At 44.6% G+C, this 22,009-nt stretch overlaps 1 protein-coding gene across 1 annotated transcript in view; it reads left to right on the plus strand.

The window, feature by feature from the left end:
• The first annotated feature begins 4,589 nt into the window (after window positions 1-4,589).
• Window positions 4,590-22,009, plus strand: part of PDZD8 (PDZ domain containing 8) — a 795,502-nt gene continuing 778,082 nt past the window's right edge. The window contains exon 1 of the mRNA XM_069611909.1: window positions 4,590-5,668. Coding sequence (XP_069468010.1) covers window positions 4,788-5,668 — 881 coding nt within the window. The 5' untranslated portion in view covers window positions 4,590-4,787. The remainder of the gene's footprint in view (window positions 5,669-22,009) is intronic.

A 22,009-nucleotide genomic window follows, 5' to 3' on the forward strand; every position in this document is an offset into this window, starting at 1 on the left:
GACACCCAACACTTTGACAACACACAGCGGAACATCCATAACAACTTCTAACAAGGCAGAAAGACATGTACCGCCCGTCCCAGGCCCTGAAGCTTAGCCCCTCGACCTATGGCCCCGGTCAACAGGACACTGGTAACCATGCCCTGACGTATTACCTCCAGTCCCCTCACAAGGTGCATTCCTCCTGTGTTGCATTAACCTGTTGTATAACCTACTGAAAGATTTACTAAAGAGGATAATATCAAAATGCCTGAATGACTGCGGTGTGCATGGCATAGGGCTAATAAGTCAGGAAAAGACATTCATCTCTGCCACTGGCCGCGATGGCCCCACAACACCGCCTGGATGAACTCCGCCACCCTGCCAGGCCCAGCCCAACCCACGAGGCTGACCAGTGACGTCTTCCAGCCGAAGCCAACCACATCGCAGCAGCACCTATAGTCAGTCGTCGCCACCCAATCCCATTGAGCTTGTGCCCCCTATAGTGTGTAGGTTCTTATGACGATTTTTGTAAATATATATGCCTGCCTTTGCTATTGTCAGGCAGAGCGCTCTCGGAGTTTGCAGAGTTCTTTGCATGCCCTATTCTGATTGATAAACTCCCATTTACGCTCACCCGCACTCTGTCTTGGCCTTATTCCCATCTTGGGAGAGTCCTTCATTGTCTCTCATTGCGGGGAGGATCGTGCTGTTTGGGGACGCTTGCCTTCACATACTCTTCTTAAAGCCTATCTACTTTCTTCACTCTCAAACTGATCTCCCTAACCTTGGACTACACAATCGGTATCATTGTTTGAAATGTGTGTACCATTTTATCTAATTTGTACAGTGCTTTGGCAAAATAAGCTTTATAGGATGAAATAGATAGAAAATATATACACGCCCAAAACTCCTTAGGCACTGTTTCATAGCTAAACGCCTCTAGATCATCTTGGAGTGGCTTATCATCACCCTCATGCCATCACCAGAAATCGAAAATGTCACCCACTAACACTGTCTTTGTGTACCTAGGAACAATTTAACTGATTCTCAAAACTGTAAAAAGAATGCCAGAGATAATGCTGACGTGAACAATCAATCGGGCAGTTTGTTCCTGGAAAGCACTAAAATTGATAGGTGCCCTATTTTCCTTCGATGCCATGCCAGTATAGCGGAACGACCCTGAAAGCATTTGGTAGGATGTCCCCGGCCTCCTAACTATGATCCTAAGGTAATTGTTGACAAGTGTCCCACCATGCACGATTAAGATTTGGCGGTATCTTTCAACTATAATAAAAATCCCCCTGTCTTTTTCTCTCTGGGTTTCTCCCATAAATGCTGAGTAACCTCGAGAAACAGTCTGAAAGCTTGTCTGTGTCTTGCCCTTGTATACTCCAAAGATGCACTTTCCGTTAATTATCTAAGCCTCATTTCCATGTCACTAATTTCCACAGCTTGGCATCGAAAGGGGTCATTGACTTCTCTGCCTGGGGCTACGACCACTTGGACTTTGTAATTTTGTGAATGAGAAAGAGCATCAGCAGCAGCGTTATAGATGCCTGGAACATGCTTAGTCCTCCACTCTTTATTCTGTTCCAGACATATTTTCCCAGTCTTGTCTTTAGCCAACACTGAAGAAATATTTGTCCAATGTTGGACACCGCGTCAATAGATTATAGATGGCCTGCATTAACCCCATGTTATCCAACCAGATCATCAGGTGTGTATTTGCCTGTACCCTCGTCCAAGTGTCCAAGTGTAATTGGACAGCTGAGTGTCAGAGCTTACTTAGTACGTTTTTCAGACTGGCCAAGCAACTGTGGGGGTTAGGGGGTGCCACTGGCTGATGGAAAGGTGCAGCCGAAAGAGACTGGCATGAGCGCTATATAAAAACGAAGCATCACCTGGGAAGGGAAGCTTATAAGTACCCCATTAAGCAAAGTCAATATCAAACCTGACTTTTGGATTCAGCAACACATTTCCATCTTCGAGGACTGAAGTTGAGCATATTGTATAATTTGTTCACTTCGCCCTCTACCCAGCGCCACAGTACGTTCCCCTACAGAAATCTCACCTACAATACTTGTGCGCAACCCGTAACCAGCTGGGTGTACACGTGTCTGTAGTGGGTGAATCAGAGCATGGCGTAAATAAACTTACATACCCACCAAAACAATGACCCCCGAAATGTTATTTCCGCTGCCCTCCACTCCATTTTAAAGCTAATCCCTATTTTTGGGCCGGGAGTTGCTGCTTCCCCGCAACCACTTAAAAGAACTAGGCCAAGCCAAGTAGAAATGTCTCCATAGCTAACTGTTTAGTGACAAACATCCCCACCCCACTTGCAGCGCCTTAGGCCCTACCGCAAGTCTGTTCCACTTACTCCCCATTCGATATTTTAAATAACTGGTATTGAAGATTGTAGTTCCATAACCATCACCCTCAAAATAAATAAAGATGCAGCATGGTATAGTGCAGGGTGCCCCGTAGTTATAGGGAGTGGGATAGGGTAATGAACTCAAAGGAAGCGTGAGGGCAAATAGGGAGGCACAAAAAGGAGGGGTACGCATGCAAGGAGTAGGGATCAGGAGTTGTCTCTAAATGCGAGAGGTGGGTGGCTGGAGAGGAGAGGAAGACATGGAAGCTGGCCGATGTGGCAGGGGGAGGGCCATGGAAAGGTGGAGAACTGGCACCTGAACATGGGAGTAGGATATAAGGAGTGGGGGATCTGAAGTTGAACACAGGAAATAGGCAGCTCCAGCGTGGGGCCGCACTCACAGGCTAAATGCAGGACACAGGGGAAAAGAGGATCAGGACACCATCGCTAGTCGGGTCCAGGCCACCAAAGGGGGAGGTGATACAGCTGGTTGTGCTGATCAAAAGAACACAACTTCCTGCAGATTATATTTTGGTAGGGAGGCGAGCAAGAGGAACGAAAAGAGGGATGGAGGCCCAAGGGTCAGCGAAAGCAAGGGCAGAGGTGGACTGCTTCACTTCCTAAATAACTAGCCCTGCATCAAGGGCAGGGTCCTCGGGACAGTGCTCACTGGGAGATTGATTGATTGATTCATTTGAGCTATTTGCAATAGGAATACCCCAAAGGAACTGGGCAGGAGACTTGAAAATAGGCACAGATGGATGTTATTGGGGAACCCATAATTGCGGAGGAGAATATGCACCTTAAAAACGCGCAGGGACAGGAACCAAGTGGTGACACAGAGGCATCTGGGAGATTCCTCCTGGTAGCGCTATGAACTGCAAGAGTGGGGTGAGCTGAGGGGGCAGAAAAGAGAGTTGTCCGAATGGGGAGAGCGGGACACTGAGTAGAGTGACCCATGAAAAAGACGGGAGAAGCTGGTGGCCGAAAGCTGCAGCAGGCACACGCCCATAAGGCGGCACGGAAGAAATGGAAGAGAGGCGGGAACGACAACTGACCAAACAGGAGCAATGCATCAGCAAGGACGTGAATGAGACTGGGGAAGAGGTAGCCAGAGGTCAGAGAGAAGACGGACCGAAAGGTCTGACTCTCTGTGGCAACGTGGCTCAGGTATCGCAGCACAGGTGCCTGCTGGCACCCTGTCTTTCCACGGGGTAAAATACTATACAAACACCCAGATAGAACCTTTTCATGCTGATATAGGTTGGGACCTTGGCCAGGCACACCCCATTCCCAGGTCACACCTGCCACTAAATCCTGCTTCTAGAGCGCACCGTACCCTGAATCCTGGCCTAAACCCCACTGCTGCAGCCTCTATTTTCCAACCTATGACCGAGGAGGAAGTAACTCTGCAGGTTGTGGGTGTCATTGCTAAGAGCAGCATCCACCGTAGCCTCCCTATAGCCGGCACGTACACCAGCATTTCTTCAAAAAGTTTATGGTATTGGCAACATTTTTAATAAAGGAAGATCCAGTGAACAGAGAGTTCACAGGATATGGGGGGCTGGGAGAGGGGGAATAATATGTAATTGTTTAGTGATGATAGGGCGAGCTCCAGGCCCGGACTTGCCTATAAGTCAATAGGGCAATGCCGATGCGCATGACCAACATTTTTGTGTAGGCCAGATTTTTTTTGTCAAAGAGGGCTACTTTTTGGGTTAAAATGCTTGATGAGCTACTTCACTGTGCAGGTGGTAGTTTTGACTAGTATTACTGAATAGTCTGAAAATGCATTATTTGAAACACACTTTACCACAAATCTTCCCCTTGGGTACTACTCAGGTAGCCTGTCATGAAAGGAAGAAACTACCATTTGAGATTCTGAGCCACTTTTTTTATTGGTGCATGGGCCATCGTATGACCCAGTCGACCCTGGACAGCTCACACATTAAGCTAGGCTTTGTGGGTTGAGCCTACTGTTTAATTAAAACATAATAATAGTGTATAAGGTTTCCTTTCCTCACTGGTGAGATGCACTCTCGTTGTATGCATCATATCTTCCAGCACCTGCCAGGCGCAGGCGCACAATGCCCCTCTCTTCCCTGTTCCTCCAATCCCCGCGCGCGCTGCGTTGCCTGCGGTAGGTGCTCACCTTTCCGTAACCTGAGCGCATTCCTGGATTGGAGGAGGCGGGGCGGCGGCGAGCTGACGCCATCGACGGCCTGACGTCAGAGGCGACGAGGCGAGGGGAGGGCCAGCGTTCCCGGAAGTGCTCGCGTCAGTGGCAGTGCGAGTGCGGCAGAGAACAGCAGGTTCCCGAGGGGGGGCTGGACGGTGTGCAGCCCCCGGTTTCGGTGCTTTTTGCAGCGGCGGTGGGGGCGACTGGGACCATGGGAGGCCCTGCCCTGAGTTAGGGGCGAGCCGTGCCACCATGTACCCGGCTCTGCTGGTGCTGCTGTCAGTGTTGGCCGGCTCCCTGCTGACCCTGCTGTTGCAGTGCCTGCTGCTCTACCGCAGGAAGCCCGAGCCCAAGCCACGCGCGGGGGGCAGCCCTGGCAGAGCAGGGGTGCCAGGACCCCTGCTCAGGACCTACTTGCAAGGGCCTGGGGAGCCTGACGCGGGCAAGGCTCAGCCCGAGCAGGGGGAAGGCCAGTGCAATCACAAGGAGGCTCCTGAAGCAGGTGATGCTCCGGTGCCCAAGCACCCTGCTGCCCCCCTGCCCGGGGGTGCACCCCGGAAAGCTGAGACCTGCCACTTTCTCAATGCCATCTTCCTCTTCCTGTTCCGCGAGCTGCGTGACACGGCGCTTCTGCGGCGCTGGGTGCACAAGAAGATCAAGGTGGAACTGGAGGAGCTGCTGCTGACCCGAACTGCCGGCCGCCTGCTGGAGGGCCTCAGTCTCAGGGACGTGTGCCTGGGGGATGCCTTGCCAGTCTTCACTGGGGTGCGCCTGCTGTGCCCTGCCGTCCCCCCTGGCGGGGATGAAGCGGCTATTGCCCCAGACGAGTTGGCCTTTGAGGTGCAGCTGGAATACAATGGGGGGTTCCACCTGGCCATTGATGTGGACCTCGTCTTTGGCAAGTCGGCTTACCTGTTCGTCAAAATCTCACGGGTGCTGGGTCGACTGCGGCTGGCTTTTACCCGTCTGCCCTTCACCCACTGGAGCTTTTGCTTCCTGGAGGATCCTCTAATTGACTTTGAGGTCAAATCGCAGTTTGAAGGGAGGCCTATGCCCCAGCTCACCTCCATCATTGTCAACCAGCTGAAGAAGGTGATCAAGCGGAAGCACACGCTTCCTAACTACAAGATCAGGTGAGCACACCCTTCCCATGTGACAAGTCTGGTGGATGCTCATTCCACCTGCAACAAAGTATGAACACTGCACCCCCTTCATACAGTAACTTTAGACCTGTATTATCAGCAAGATGGGACACGTGTCTGTTAAGGCACCAACCCAACCGATAATCTATAGCTCAGGATAGTGCGAGAGGTACAACTCTAATCCAGTGTGTATTACCAACACACCTTTGTTCTGTGATGAACTATATCATGAGGCTGTCATGACAGTACTTGCTTCAAGTTAGGCAGATGTGTTGTGACCATCTTTATCCACGCTGATCATTAGGCTGGATTATCCTGGGCCGTCAGTGTTATTGCATCTTTGCTGGTATTCTGGTGGGATACGGGCATGCATACCTACCGTTACTGGCGCCAGATAGCCCAGTATTACTGGGATATTACAGGTACTGGCAATAGCAGTCTTTTCCCATTCCATGACACCCCATACGATTCCATGGTGGGAAATGCCAATATTACTGGCACCTGTAATACTGGCTGTTTTTTTGCCAATGTGGGTCAGATTTGACCCCCACACGGGCAAATTGGTAGTTTGGCAGTGCGGGAAAAGTATCAGTAACAGAATTACTGCCACTTTTTTACTTGCACTGCCAAACGTATGGATCCCATCTCGGAGGACCACTTACTCTTCAAGGGTTTTAGTGTTTTAACTTGCTTTTGTTGCAGAATCCACGATTCAAACACACATTCCCCAGGATGAAAGGGGAGAGACTTGCCCACTAGAACGTCTGGTTAGGATACATGTGAATATGATTGTTAGGTTTGCACTCAGCAGAAAATACTTAAACAAGAGTTGTAGGTTTAAAAGGTAAATCGCCTTTCATACTCATTGGAAACCTTTTTCCTCTTGGGTTATTTCCCAGGTGTTAATCTCCTGAAATGTTTTTGGGGAGGGCGTCTTAGGAAAAATCTCCCACGATTGCCATTGTCCCCCCCCCCCCCCTTCTGCCGCTGGATCGGCGTGTGAGGGGAGGGGCCAAGTGGAGGGGAGCACAGGCTGTTTGTTGAAGCACTTCTGTACACAGTGGGTCAACATGACCCAGGAAATGGTCCCTATGTTTAGGCCGCTAACTTTGCTCTCGGTTATTGTGTAGTGAGAATTTGTTCTGGTTAAGAAATTGCGTGAATGTGTCTGTCTATTTGCTCATGTGTGTCCCTTTTTTACGAATATAGAACTAATTGCTGAGACACTTTGGGGATCAGACCAACTATTTATCATACAGATGTTCCCTGCTCTGCCAGTATGTTGAGGTGTTGGATGTACTGCATGATGTCAGAATGTCTGTGTGAGGCAGGGTTTGGCAGGCATTGGTGTAAGTGAGGAAAACGCTAGACAATGCCACTTACTCAAACCAACCGCCATTCGTTAATGGCGTTCTGGAGGCAAGTGAATTGGGGTTGGCTGCAGTGCATTATTCACGCTTTGACCTTGAATGGTGTACTACCAGAGCTTCCACAGTTATCAGTTGAATACAGACTACCCATTTAAGTTACTGACCAGGGCCCTATTGTTTACACATTAAATCATGAGGGCTGGAGCAAAAATCAAGCTTGAATACAGAACGTGTACATTCTGTGATCTTGTAGCACTTGTTTATTGGTTTTCTCAAACTGCAAGACAAAAGCATGCCTTGATTCATGGTTCTGTAACTGGATTTTGTGGTTACGTATAATGGGAGGACAACACGTCTCCTTAGTCATTGCTACTACTAATTAATTATGTTCTTCTGACCATTTTAAGGTCTATTGTATTATAGGTTAAACTGGTATTTAAACTATCTTTACTTCTATGGAACAACTGATGGTAGAAATTCGATATTAATGCTTCTCTTCATTAGTATGTTATGTGACGACTTTTAAGAGTTTCTTTGTAAACGAGAACACACAAATTGTAAGACAAAACACAACCGCTGCCGGGGAATTGATGCTGCCATTTCTACTACGTGACAGCTGGTTGGTGATGCCTGTGCTCTTCGGCATGTACTAGTGCCCTCGACGTATAGCGGGAACTGCCCAGGCCTGTTTTGGGATTTGGCAGTCTCCCCAACTGTACTCCATTGCATGGCAGGCTTGTGAATCTGACACCATTCGGTTGCTTGACTGAGATTTTAGTTGGTCTATTTGGTTGCATTTTATTTATTTGAATTTATAAAGCACACAACGGCCCTGAGGCATCGTGGCGCTGTTACAGAAGATTTATTTGAATACAGGTTACATGAAAAAGAGAAACATTACATGGTTAATAACATTGTCATATTGGTGTATTCCTGGGTCACAGTGAAAAAAGGATACAATAGAATCTAATTGAATAGCTTTGTTTTCAAGGCTTTTCTGAAGATGGTGAATAAGGTTTCCTTTCTGAGTTTGAGTGGTAGTGTGTTCCAGTTTTTAGGTACTAACACCTCAAAACTGGCCCTACCGGCTTAGGCCTTTTTGAAGGTGGGGATTGAAAGCTGGTGCGAGTATTGGTCCCATTTGTGTCTGTAGCCGGCCGCCTGGTGAATTTGTTCAGAGATGTATGGAGGTGCAGTCTGAGAGGCATCTGTGTGTGATGGTGAGGGTTTTGAACAGTATGCGCTCTTTGATTGGGACCCAATGGGCATCTCATCTGGCTTGGGAGATATGTTCTCCTCTTGGAATGCTAAGTGCCGCTCTTAGGGCGTTATTTTGTGTGATCTCCAATGTGTTGACGAGCAGGACATTGCAATAGTCCAGCTTAGCACCGATGGTGGCTCTGGCAATTTTGCAGTTTCTGAACGAGAGGTGAGGTTTTACTGCATTAATTATTTTGGTCGTGAGAGCTGCGGACGATGCAATGGTCCCACCTATGAGCTTAACGATTGTACTGAACTACAGGTAAGGGGGAGACTGTGAGCCGGGACACACAGCCTGTGGGTGGGATTTAGTTATTTTTTTTTTACCCACCCCATTTCCCATGCCAATGTAATCCATATGTCGATTCCCACCCACTACCTGCCCTCCCTGCCCATAACACATCCTCCTGGGATCTTTTTCAGCTTTTTCTACCAAGCGTTAATGGCAAACGTTAGATTGCTAGTGCTTTGTTTAAGCAGTCTGAGACAACGACCAAGCCATCCGCTTTGGCTTGATGTATTTGGCAAGCATTTGCCAGGTACTGACATCTGATGTCCAGGTTTTTGCTCCATTTTCCAGCTGTTGCCAATTTATAGTCAGGTAGTACCATTATGTAAGTACTTTGTAAACTATCCCATGCCTGCCCAAACTGTTGACTTTGGTAATTTTTGTTTTCAGTTTGTGTTCTTATTGTTTGGGATGCTTTTTGTCTAACTGAGCCGACGTTTTAGCTTAAAAAAAGAAGTGGAAAAAAAAATTCAAGTGTGCTTTTAGTAGTGTGATGTGTGCTCTTGAAAGTGCATTAAAAGGTGTCCTACAAATCGAGGTGATATACCTTTCTTATAATTATGTATTCCGTTACATTTTGATATCAAGAGCACAGATCTTGTGCAGAGTCTGCAACCCATGTCAATGTACATTCAGTATCCCTAGAAATATGATGAAAACAATCTTGCACTGGTTAAATGAATCTTTTTTTTATTTTGGTTGGCTGAATTATTCAACCTCTCAAAAAATTGTTTACATAATACAAATAAAATTCCATTATTCACAAAATTCATTTTTTCCCCATCAATGGGACATTAAAAACAGAGGAGGAGAGCAAGAGTCTTCAAAACCCTTAAAACTCATAAATGAACAAGCATGAACAAAAATGTTGAATTGTGCCACTGTACAATTTGAATCTCAAGTTTGCATTATATGACAGATCACCATGTTCAACAAAATTTAGTTCTAAATTGACTGAGATGGAATAAGTGTTAACAAACTGTAAAAGTGCAATCTGAGTGGCTGTTGTCATATTAGTTAATAGAAAATTCCATATTTCTTCTCTAATGCGTGAGCATAGAAATTTACAACATTTGTTAGTGTCTGAACCGAATAGTACTCGAAGCAGGACATTCGACTACCAGATGGCAAAGAGTTTCACTTTGATGTGGGTCATTACAATGGCGACAAGTGATTTGATCTATAGGAATCGGATGTCTTCTAACCAGAATCTGCCTCGTCAAACATAAATACAGACGATTGCGTAGCATTTGAGATCTAATACATTTTGATGGGCTTTTGACTAGGTAGGATTCCATGGTACGAAATCTTTTGTAAGAAGAAATCATAACACCACAGTCTACACACTCAAGACATTGTTTACGAGTGATTATCCAATCAAAACGATACAATTTCATTTTGGCCTTGGTAGGATTCAACCAAAGGAGTTTGATTGTGATGTCAGCATCCAATAATGCGTCTAAAACATGCTGTGTCCATGTCTTAGGGAATTTGAGTCAAGATGTGAGAAGGTAATTCACAAGAATGCCGAGAATATTAGGAGACGTTGCTCCTATTAGACATTTTCTATATAGGGTACACAGTTTCCACAATACTTGGCTATAGATGGAAATAGCACCTAATTTGTAAAGGTTGTAGTGTGCATTTCGGTAAACCCAATACTGGCTCCAAAAACTTTGCCTCATGGCGATCCCAGAAAGATCTGGGTTTAGGTAAATTTGTTTCTGCACCATAAATAATGATCAGAACAACCTTTTGCTGAAAAAAGGTCATTATATGGGATGATGTACATTTTCCATATTTATATAGCAGGATTCTTGCTTGCGAAATTAATGTACGCATTTTGGCGTCCAGAATCGCTGTGTACGTGGAGTCATTTAATGTGTCCGTGAATGGAAGTCCCAAATATTTATATTGTGAAACAATAGATAACCCTTGGTTTTGTAGGGACCATTTATAGTTTGAGATTTTTTTGGTTGAGGTTTTATGACGAGTTATTATCTGAGTTTTGTCAAGGTTAATAATCAAATTATTATCAGTGACAAACTCTTGGAGTTTGTTCAAAAGATTTTGAAGGCCACAAGGCGTCCTGGATAATAAAACTAGGTCATCGGTGTATAATAGCCAGATGATCTTTTGATTAACTAATTTTGGTGCATCTGAGAGAGTGTCTTCAAACTTGTTACCTATGTCCATCAGGAATAGACTAAATAGGGTAGAGGCTCGTATACACCCCTGTTTTAAACCCCTTTCTGTCGGGATAGTGGCAGGTGGTAAGCCATCGAGAGTAAGTCTCACTTGTAAAGAAGTATTGGAATGTAGCAACTTAATTAAAGTGAAAAGCGATGAGGGACAGCCATATTGTTGTAATTTCGCGAAAAGTAATTGCCGATCAACCGAATCAAAAGCTATGCTAAAATCAACAAAAGCAAGATGCACATTTTGGTTTTGTTCTAAATACTTGCTTTTGAGTAAGTTAATAATAAGCATGTTAGGAGATGTGCCCATTCCACTAACGAAACCAGATTGGAATGGATCCCTTTTGGTCTCACGCTTGTCCAATCGTTTAGCTCCTGAAGTATGATGCGGCTGTATATATTACCCGTCGCATCTAGCAGGGCTATAGGCCTATAGCTTTGGTTGATGGCAGTCACCTTTTTAGAAAATGGGGATGATAATTGAATGTTTCCAAGTGGGGGGAATACATTGAGTATAGTTAATATTTAGTAAAATTTGTAACAGTATGTCGGACCACATTTCCGGATTCTGTTTGAATATCTTATTGGATAACCAATCAGGGCCTGGAACTTTAGAATTGCTTATTGTAGAGATGTAGTGAAATATATCCGCCCTTACTATATTAAGTTGAAAATGGGTCAATTCCTCAAAATCATAGGCATATGTAACAGTTAATGGTTTGGCATAGATTATTGTAAAGTCAATCTTCCAGTGAGCATGGAGATGTTAATCTACATAGCTTTCTTCACACAGCACTCTTGTCGGTGAAGCTAGTGAAAATATAGTACAGTTGGAAGCGACTGAAAAGTAATTTAACAGTGCAAACATAATTGGAGAGGAAGCTGCAGCCCACACTGGCTCATTGACCTTGATGGATGCACGCACTATGCCAGATGTCTTCTACAAACACCAATCAACTTAAAATAACATAACGTATTGGTTGTCCTGAAATTAAACAAAGGTTTAAGGGTTTAAGTACTCCTTTACACACAATCCTCGTTAATATTTTGCCCCAATTCTATAGGTGGTAAGTGGAACTTGTTGACAATCTATCCACAGAAAACGCCGCAAACATGCTTTACTCCTATGATACATTGATGGACAAATGCAGGAAAAATCTTTACTGAACTGATGAACCTTCCTGTTAAAACACTTAAGCAACATCTTCTTGTGTAGGTTCATGCTCAGGACAGACACCATTCCCCAGCTCTGACTTTTTTTTCTGGCATTGCCCCTGTGTTGCTGTTTGTCCCGTTTTTGTCAATCCACCCTGCTGTGGCAGATCTCTCTGCTTACATTTATTCTTCTCAATGATCTACTGGCCAACCTGCTTTGCTTTCCTCACGTTCATAGTGGAGCCCAGTAACCATCAAAGAGTCTCAAAGATTTGTTGGCATGTTACAATGACTGCTCTGTAGCAGCCTCAGTGTGTTATCCTAAACAGGGGTCTGGAAATGTCTTCATGGTCAGCCACTTATCCTTACTATAGAACTGGTAATTTGCGGCACAGGGATGGGCTGAAAGGCCCTTTTAATGCTGCTTTTTTTGGCGCTGTTAGATTCATTTAAAAAACGTGTGCACCGCTCATCCCATTATTCATGGAAGTGGCGCACTTTGCTACAGAAGGAAATTCCAGAACTACAATACTTCCCGGATGTTAAAGCCTGGCAATGCTGCACTAGTCCTATTAATTTACATAAACCTCAAGGAGGATCCTTATTCAATGTACTGGCCACACAATTCTGGAACACCGTACCTAAGCATCTTCACTTGGAAGTGAACAACCATATGTTCATGAAGTGGCTCAAAAAAGACTCTTTGACTAAACCAGCTTGGAAAAAAACACAATAATTGATGGGTAGGCAACCTATAAACCTCCCTGTACCACGCAGAATAAACTAACAAGGCAACCAGCCTGCAACACAAACGCTCTATATATCGTGAGAGCAACCTTCTTTATCCCTCCATAGACCATTTACTTCAACCCCTTTCTCCTTACTGTGATTATGGTATATTCTGAGATAAAACCTTAAAGTCCTCCCTTTAGCAGAGGTAGACAATTGCTAGCTAGGTAGCAAGTGGCTCGCCCACTGAGTTTTCCACTTAGACACTGTGCACCATTTCTTTTTACTCGCCATGGGTACATTATCACTAGCTATGGCTTGTGGCAAGTGCAGATGATATCCAGTTAAAATGTAGCACACAAAAATATACTCGGTGAAAAAGTTGGCAAGCAAAAAGTAGTCAAAAACGCAGCTGAAAAATAGCTAAAAAAAACTAGTGCTGGTAGGGTAATTGTTAGGGCTAAGGGGGGCTTAGTGGACTTGTGATTGCCTGGTTTAGGGTTAGGATACAGGTTTGCGTAAATATGCTGGCAGGGTTCGAAATTGAGGGCATCTCCGAGCTATTTAGATCATGCTTGTAGCCTAAAGAGCCTGATTAGCTTGGCACGAAAAGCTACCAGAAGCTACTTTTAGATCCAGAGAGACTAACTGATACCATACAAACACACACTTATGTGAATTTAACTCTGAATTCGAGATAGTCTATACATAAGCACTCTACATGAAATTTTAAAGCAAAGGAGGTTCCAAACAATAAGCAAAATGTTAAACTTGTATCTTGCGTTGAAGTTGGATTTATAGAACACAATGTGCTAGCTCCTGGTTTCCCAGTGTTAGCTTCTGCTCACTGGTGGATGCGGGATACCCAGTTGCTGCTTTTAGCTCCTGCTTATCTAATCTTCATTTCAACCCCTGTATTGGGGTTTGGTTAGTGATTGGGGTACATTAAGTGTCAGGGTACGGGTTTGGGTAAGTATCAAAGATAGGGAGGTTGGAGAGGGCTGGTGATGTTTTTGTTTAGGATAAACCTAGTGATTAGGATAAGTAGTAGAGTTGGGGTGAGGTTAAGGTTAGTATTGGAGCAATGAGTTAGGGAAAGTTCTCTTTACTTTGTGGCTAGCTGTGATGGGGTTGGGGATAAATTCACTGTTCATTTTCTATTTATTTTGCATTGAGTAATATACACATAAAATGCCATGGCACACTGAAGGGTTAGTGTCCTGTGAGTTGAGGGTAGAATAAGGGTTGTAATTCGAGTTGGGGGGGGGGGGGGGGTTATGAAAGGAATTAGGCTGACTGTAGAGGTTTCGTTAGAGGTTTGGGCCATATTTAGGGGTGTAGCCTTACACTTATGTGTATTTTAAAATAGCTTTTATGGCAAACGTATTGCTGGCAACAGTGTCACACTCTGCACTGCTTGTATTGAATGACTACATTTTTGAAAATGTACTTTTTCTGGGGACATTTTCACATAGAACCGTGCTCTGTCTTAGGCCTGCATTTACTATTGGAATGAAGTCTTACCTGGAAAACGGATTGCTGTACTTGAAATGGCGTAAACCACTCGAAATTACCATTCATGAGATACACCCTTGTTTTATGGATCCACTGCTGCGTGACATTGGACCAGATCTCAGTCTCTCAAAGAAATCTGACACCCAGAAGGCAACAAATTCTAAGCTCCTCCCTCTACTAACCAGTCCCTTCTAAAATCTTGCATTATTATCCACTGCAGCTCTAGTGTACTTAGAGGATGGATAGGGCCAGAAACGCATCAGGAACCACTGTAACTAATGCTACTCAATAGGGGACCTCCAATGGCTAACCTGCACCACACAGTGCTAAAATGTTTAGGTGCCCACCATACCACCAATAGCTGTTTCAATTACAGCATACCTCTTCTCTGCATCCCTGAGGACTCTTGACTGACGTGAATGCGATGGGCCGATAGTGGCTGTTTTGCCATTGAGGTAATACTCCCACCCCTACTTCATCTGCATCCACCGTGAGAACTGTCCTACACCTGGCGTTAAATGAAACCAAAGAGGGTGCTTGATCCACATCTCGTTTTACCCTATCAAATTCATCTTGATTATCTGCTGAGCCCATTCAAACTGATCGCTCGTTTGTACTGTTATTTTCCGCATACGTTGGAATGACGTTTACCTAGTCATTCCTTGAAACAACCTGAGTTGCTCCTTCATTTTGGGGCGGAGAAGCTTGCATCAACATCTTGAATGATCCCTCCTTGGGTCTTATTCTTCTTGAATCAATTGTATGCCTTACACTTTTTACAACAATTTAGCATTTGGATAATTTGATGGTCTAACCTTACCTCACAGTACTCTTGACATGGGTCAAAGATGCAAGCTACTAATCGGGCATGAAAAGTCACTAGCCACCTCAATTCTGCACATACACACAATTTCTTATTCACCAGTAGTCAATTGCCACTAGCCAGTGGCTAGTGGTGAGTGCAACTTTTGCTCCCTGCTTTTAAAACCTCATGCACTTTACAGTCATGCTCTTATTCACTTTGCCCCAACACTAGAATGTCATCTTGAAAGTAGCTTACATTCACTATATCACCAATGGTTGCATCAGATGTTGCAAAACTGTAGACACAGAGGGTAAACCAAAAGGCATGCAACAAAACCTTTAAGCCCCAAAAGAGGTCACAAACAATGTAAGGGAGTGTTACGATTCCTGTAGATTAATATATCAATATGCACAGCACAGCAAATCAAACGTGGAAAACCAGGATGCTTCACCAATTGTAGCTAACATTTCACTAATCTCTTCTATTATGTCTGCCTCCCTGAGTTTCTCCAATTATGCTTTACGCGCCTCTCGGGCTAGAACAGGTGCATTCCTGACTTTTTGTGGTTTAGCTATTGCCCCATTATCTTGTGGACGAACCCTTGTAATCGCCTCAATCTGTTTTCTGCACCTTTCTGCCCCCATGATCTTGCTCTCCACTTGCACACGCAATTGTTCATTCTATTTGTTCCTGGAAAAATGTGGATGTCCAAAGCCGCCTTCTCCTCTCAACCTAAAACACTGGCACCCTTGCATACTACATGTGATTCCCATGCAGGGTAACATCCCTTGAAGTAAATTTGTTCCCGCTCGTAACACAATACTTGGATGGTACCTGGCTGTAGGCACTAAGGCTTATGCTTGCTAGTGTTGAACTCAACACTACCTTGCCATAACTTGTTCGTACAATTCTGCTGAAGATGCAGTGTGTGGTGACCCTGAATTAACCGACCTCTCCAGTTGCATTCCATTCACTGTCACGACGACGTCCTAACGACCACTTTTTTAATTCTCCCCCGTGGACTTGTAGCAACATTCCTTGCACAATTTTTGTGGTCGCTCACCCTCTATCATTCTGACCCCAGTCCTGGTATTAATGCTAGTAACTCTCTCCATCGTCATTTGTCTTGGGACATGCTAGCAGAACAGCCTTTTATCCCACATTGCGTGCTTTCAACATTAGCAGCGGGCCCTGCTTGGCACCCGTACTGTTAGTAGACAACCCACACCTCTCGCGTATATTATTTGCCTGTTTGCATTCCGCCACATGGGGTTCTTGAGACACTTTGTTATATGCCTGCTTCTGCGCCTCCCTCCCCCATGGTGTTACTTCCATTTGCTAAGTGCCATGGCTTGTATTCCCTCCCGTCCAATGTGGGTATTCCTCTCGGTGACCTTTTGCACACGATTCTTCACGAGCTTTCTCTAATGTAGGGTCTCTGCCAGTCTACATATGCATGATCAGCTTCTATCGTGCTTTAGGACCAAGTTGACCAAGTAAATGTTAATGTCTTTGATGGCGGGGTGTTCTTTGGGAACATAAGCGAGAGGATGCACGAGGTGGGACCGATTGACGAGGCTGATAGAATGCAGGGGCACTTGCAGTTTTAAAGTTGCAATAATTACGAAGTACAGACCTGTATGGAATACGTCGTTTTAGCACCTTTCCACATTAGCCAAATCAATTTATGGGTGGCTGAACCAACTGTGTTAAAAAGTAGATGGGGCTCGGTGATATTTAAAGTGGTATCCGCATCAGTAGACCGACAGTCGTGGGCTTTGAATAACTCTGCTGATGGGAAGTGTTTGCGAGCGTTTCACTTTGCCTGTCATCAATTTAAGACAAGCTGACATTGGTGTTGGGCGAAGGTCTCCAGCATGTGGCCAGTGCACGCAAAACATTTGTGTCCCTCGGGCCTTTTCTGAGTGGGTTTGAAGCCCCTCTTGTTCCCCTAGTGGGCACGTGTTCTCCATTTCGCTCGCTGAATATTCTTGAGCACAACCAGAAACGCGTGTCGTGCTCCGTGCATCCGCTTTAAGAAAAAAAAAAAGAAAATGTCATCAGTAGTTGTGCTCATGTGCTCCTACGTTTCATACCTATGCACCTGTTAGACGGCCTATGGGGTCTGCTGCCTGGTGAGCCATTGTTGCAGATGCATACACAGCACGTGGCCCGAGCGCACTGGTGATCAATCAGTGCGTCACACTTATCCGGCTTTGTGATGTTATGCTGTTATTTTCAACAATCTTCATCTGTGTACTTCATCACTTTCAAACAAAAAGTTTGCGTGGTAAATGTCCAAAGGGACTAGAGGTGACCTTTGAAATTATTCTCGGAAGCTTTGGGACAGACGTAAAATCCAGTCGTGCTAGTAAACCCTAGTAGTGGCACTGAATGTTGGACTTCACTGTGAAAGTACAAAATTAACGATCTGCTTTTGTTTTAATTCCTCGGTAGAAGAAATTAACCAAAAAGCACTTCAAAATGGCCACACTACAGCATCCGAAAGGCCGAAAATGGAAATGGTCTTCTGTTCGCACTCTTTATATTGAAAACGGATGTAACTCAATTGGATTAGTTCACCTGTTCATTAAATGATTGGAGCCTCTCCTAACTCTGGAGGAAGCGTATGCCAGGTTGGGCGAAGTTTATTGGTTCGACCAATGTCCAGTCCTGAGCATTGGTGGGCTGCTTATTTGTTTGCTCCTTCCTGCAGGAAGTCTTCGGCCTGTTCAACTGGATTTATGTTGGAATGTCAGCTACAAAATGCAGACCATGTGGTTTCCAAATGAAGGCAGGCGCGTCTGTATGGTCTGTCCTCTAACCGGTCCCTTTCAAGCTGGTCCCTGCCTTTGCTCTGTGGCCCCCTCCACTCACCACACCTGTCATTACTGTATCAATATACGTCCTGCAGATAAGTGTGGGGCCTTGGTTTTACTAAACACTGTTGAACGTGGATGTGAACTGAGCGATAGGAACACTTACATGAAACTGGATTATACTAGTGACATCCAGATTAAAATTAATGAATTAAGATATTCTGAGTCAACGGGGTGTATTAATGATAAAACCAAACACTTTCTCTGTGACATGCCCTATGACGACATTTTATCCCTTGCCAAAAATCCATCTACAAATACACTTAAGGATATGGCAACACCTCTACTGAGAACTAATCCAGCCAAATAACCTGCTTTGTGGAAAGGAGTCCACTCGGGAGGCTCTACAAACCATGTTTTAGCTCACTGCCTTTAACAGAGGCGAAATATCCATTTGCATATCCGTCTGGTCCCACCCACTTTGGCAGTCCGGCACCGAAATTCTAGGCAATTCTCCTCTGAACAAGAGTACCATCAGCAACCCCCAGACAGGTTTCGACCTTGTGGGGCCACCTCTGTGAGGTGAAGTGGAGTCTCTCTAAGCACAATCAGCAAGGTGTCCATGTCTGGATTACCTAGGGTAATTTAGGATGAAGCCCGAAGTTCCTAAAAATACAATGTGGTTGTGGACCCTCCCGAGTGGGTACCTTCTTGTAGAACAGGTGTATTTGGCCTTTCTCGTTCCTGGTAGAGGGACTCCCAGCCCATTTGGCATAACTTTCTTTAAATAGTGGGTGCGGTACATGGGTATGTTTGAAATGTGTACTGGCCCTTTCGAATCACTACACTGCTTCCTTCATTACCCTAATTAAATTGATGATCCATTTCAAGTCACTGCTAATGTAGGATCACCTGGATTTCAATTTCTTGATGTTGCAGTCCCCCCTTATTTGTCACATTTCTCAACATTTTTCTTAAGCCTACTGATGGAAATAACATACGCTGCTGTTTTTGTTTTCATACCCCCACACACACACCTTGAGAAACTTATCCTATATTAAGTCACTGTGGGTGAAAAGAAATGAGTGATGTCGCAGAGTGCGACAAACTGATTATTTGTATTTCTAGAGCAGGGATGTCTATTTTGAACATAAATGACTTGCAATAACACATTTACATATGGCAGAAGCATTCCCACGTAGGGTGCCTGTACAATAGCATTAAGATGAGAACAAGTATTGAGCCAGTTTATGGGTGTAAAAGACATATGGCAGGGACAAACCAAAACACGTTGCATGTAAGAAAATGGGTAACCTTAAACTAAGGAGGCAAGTGCTTCAAACTAAAGAGGAGTTGTAACTAAATATAAAAAGATACATTATTAAGGGTCTCTGTGAGGCAGTGGTGGTGTCAGGTAGGTAGGAAAGGGCAGAGGGAGCTCCCGCTTTAACAAGTAACTGACATTTAAGCCAAGCTTTGAAGACATCGACACTTGGACTGGCTTTGATTGTGATGGGAAGTGGGCTCCAGTGTAGTGGGAGAGTACGGAGAAAGCAGAAGTGAGAGGGAGAACACCGAAGTGAGAGGAGGCATAGGGGAAGTGAGGTAGAGTGAAGAGAAGGATTGAAGGGAAGGATATGGTGAGTAAACTGAGATGCAATAAAACTGGTATTGAGGAGCAAGGGGTCTGGGTAGGTTGAAGAGGGTGTGGGTATTGAGGACCTTGTCGGGAGCGAGGGAGGAAGGAGTAGAGAAGGAGGGCAAGAGGTAAGCTTGAGCAGTAGTTCCGTTTGCAAACGTGGAGAATTTAGTTTGCTTGATATTTGTAAATACTCAGTAAAGAGTTCAAAAATTAAAAGTATCATTTGTGAGCACTGGAGTATTTTATATTCTAATTTGAAAGATCTTTGTATCGGCGCAGATCTTTTTATTTAAAAGAAACTAAGTTAACACATCTTTTGGTGGCGATGGTTATTGCAGCATACGCAGAGCATTGGTAACAACAGAATAGGTAAACTTGCATGTTTACAATGTGCTAAATTTAATAATGTCACCTAGGGAAATTTAGTATTCCAGTCAAAAATGTGTGAAAATATTCATTTGAATTGTTGTCCTATCTAATATTATGCATTGCGGGTTTTCAACCTTTGACTCTCCAGGTGTTTTGGACTACAACTTGCATAAGCCCTAGCCAGCATACCTAATGGTCAGGGGTCCTGCGAGTCAGTCCAAAAACATCTGGAGAGCCAAAGGTTGCAGACCCTTGGTGTGTTCTCCAAGTTGCCCATGTGGCATTAATTATGTGGGACAATCCAGTAGGACTGCAAACGCCAAGTGGAATGAACATGTTCAAATATAATTAGAAAATATTTGTGTTGCAACAATTCATGGTCGCGATGATAGCTCGGGGGCAACACGTTTGTCTTGGAAGCAAGACAACGCATAGCAACACACGTTCGAATCCCATGCTCATAATTAGAAACCGGCTCCGGTTTTAAGCGCATTATAAAAGAATAATTATAATCATGGCGCATCAACACCAAAATGTCCAGATGTGGTTTCAATGCTTGGGGGTGAGACAACAGATTGTGTATCAAAGAGGTGCTTTGTGAATCAACAGGTTAAAATCTGTTTTTCTTGACAGAATGAACGAGGAAAGTGGTTTGTCTCGTTTTTTGTAAGCCACAATGAGGATTTTGCATTGTTTCTTTTTGGTAAGAGTGGAGCCATACTTAAGTTTGTGTTGCCTTTTTTTTTTTTCTAACAATCAACGAGAGCATGTGTCCAGTTTAAGGAAGGATCTACACTGGCTACCAGTATCTGCCACAGTACAGTTCAAAATAAATACTTTGACCCATAAGTACTTCTATGGTACAGCCCCATCTTAAACAATGCCTGGTGCAGTATGATCCCAGAAGAGCTTTACACTCTAGCAATATCAATTTTTTTGAATCTCCCCGTACCAAACGGGTGAGGGGGGAATGACGCCCCTTTCCCTTCCAAGTAGCACTTGCATGGAACAGTCTTCCTACTGACTTGTGGCTGGAAAGGAACCTCTCCATCTTCAGGAAACGCCTGAAGACACGTTCCTCGACTGATCCTCTGTCTTAGTTTCCCCTTGATGATGTTTTTGTTGATGTGCACCCTAATGCCTGCAGGCTTTCAGCGCATTACAAATAAATGACAATTCTATAGGCGTTTCTAATTTTCTCTGGATTACTTGCCTTTGTTTAGGTAAAGTAGATTAATTTGAGATTTTTTTCATGTAATAACCATCAGCAACGTCTTCTGTAGATGTCAACATTGTTTTTATTGGTATTGGATATATTTTCGAGTTTGATGCACTCGAACACTTGAACTGGTTTTCGATTTGGTTTGAGCTGAGACGTGCTTGGATATGGACGTCCCCATTGCTTGGTGCCGTGCTCACATCAATGCTGAACCATTTTACAGAAGATGTAAACTGCCATGAGATTTTCTGCCTTTTTTAAAAAAAAGTTGGTTTTCAGTGAGCACTAGTTGCTTTTCGTGCGCATATCACCACCGTGGAGTCTTTTGTGATTTGTAGTTAAATTAAGCCACACATGAGCAAACCCTGTTTGTGCACCATGCTTGTGCACTTATTTTTATTATTTCAGAAAAGCGGTCTACCTCGCGTGCTCATCTAGCTCCCTTTTGAGTGGCTTTCAGGTGCTAGAGTACTGCTTTAGTGCTATGTAAATATCCCAAGACCTTTTTTGATATTGATATTTTATTTCTATTGCACTCGTACACAAGTGTTTTAGAGTGCGGCAAGGGAGGGGAGCAGGGGAGACCAAAACGGCGATCTTACTAGGCCTAGTGACATTTAGAACGCGCAAGTGCATGGGAGAGGGGGAGGGGAAAAGTGCATGGAAGGGGGGAGAAGTGGAAAGTGCGAAGCAGAGGAGAAACAGATAAATAACAATAAATAAATAATGAAGGCGGCAAACAGTGGTAGTGCAGCTAGCAATTTGCAAGTGCTACGTTTAAGGCAGCAGACAGGGTAGGTCTGATAAGTGCAGGAATAAAAAGGGGGGGCTGTAAGGGGTACAGATACAGACCCTAGTGCAAGGGGTGGCCCGGAGGCAGTGCGGGTGGGTGGCATGGTGAGCTGGTACCTGGGCCTGGAGGACAGAGGGTGGCCAGGTGCACGGCGCCAAGAGAGAACAGA

This window comes from Ambystoma mexicanum, chromosome 8 (assembly GCF_040938575.1).
Source record: "Ambystoma mexicanum isolate Mex_15411 chromosome 8, UKY_AmexF1_1, whole genome shotgun sequence".
NCBI lineage: Eukaryota > Metazoa > Chordata > Amphibia > Caudata > Ambystomatidae > Ambystoma > Ambystoma mexicanum.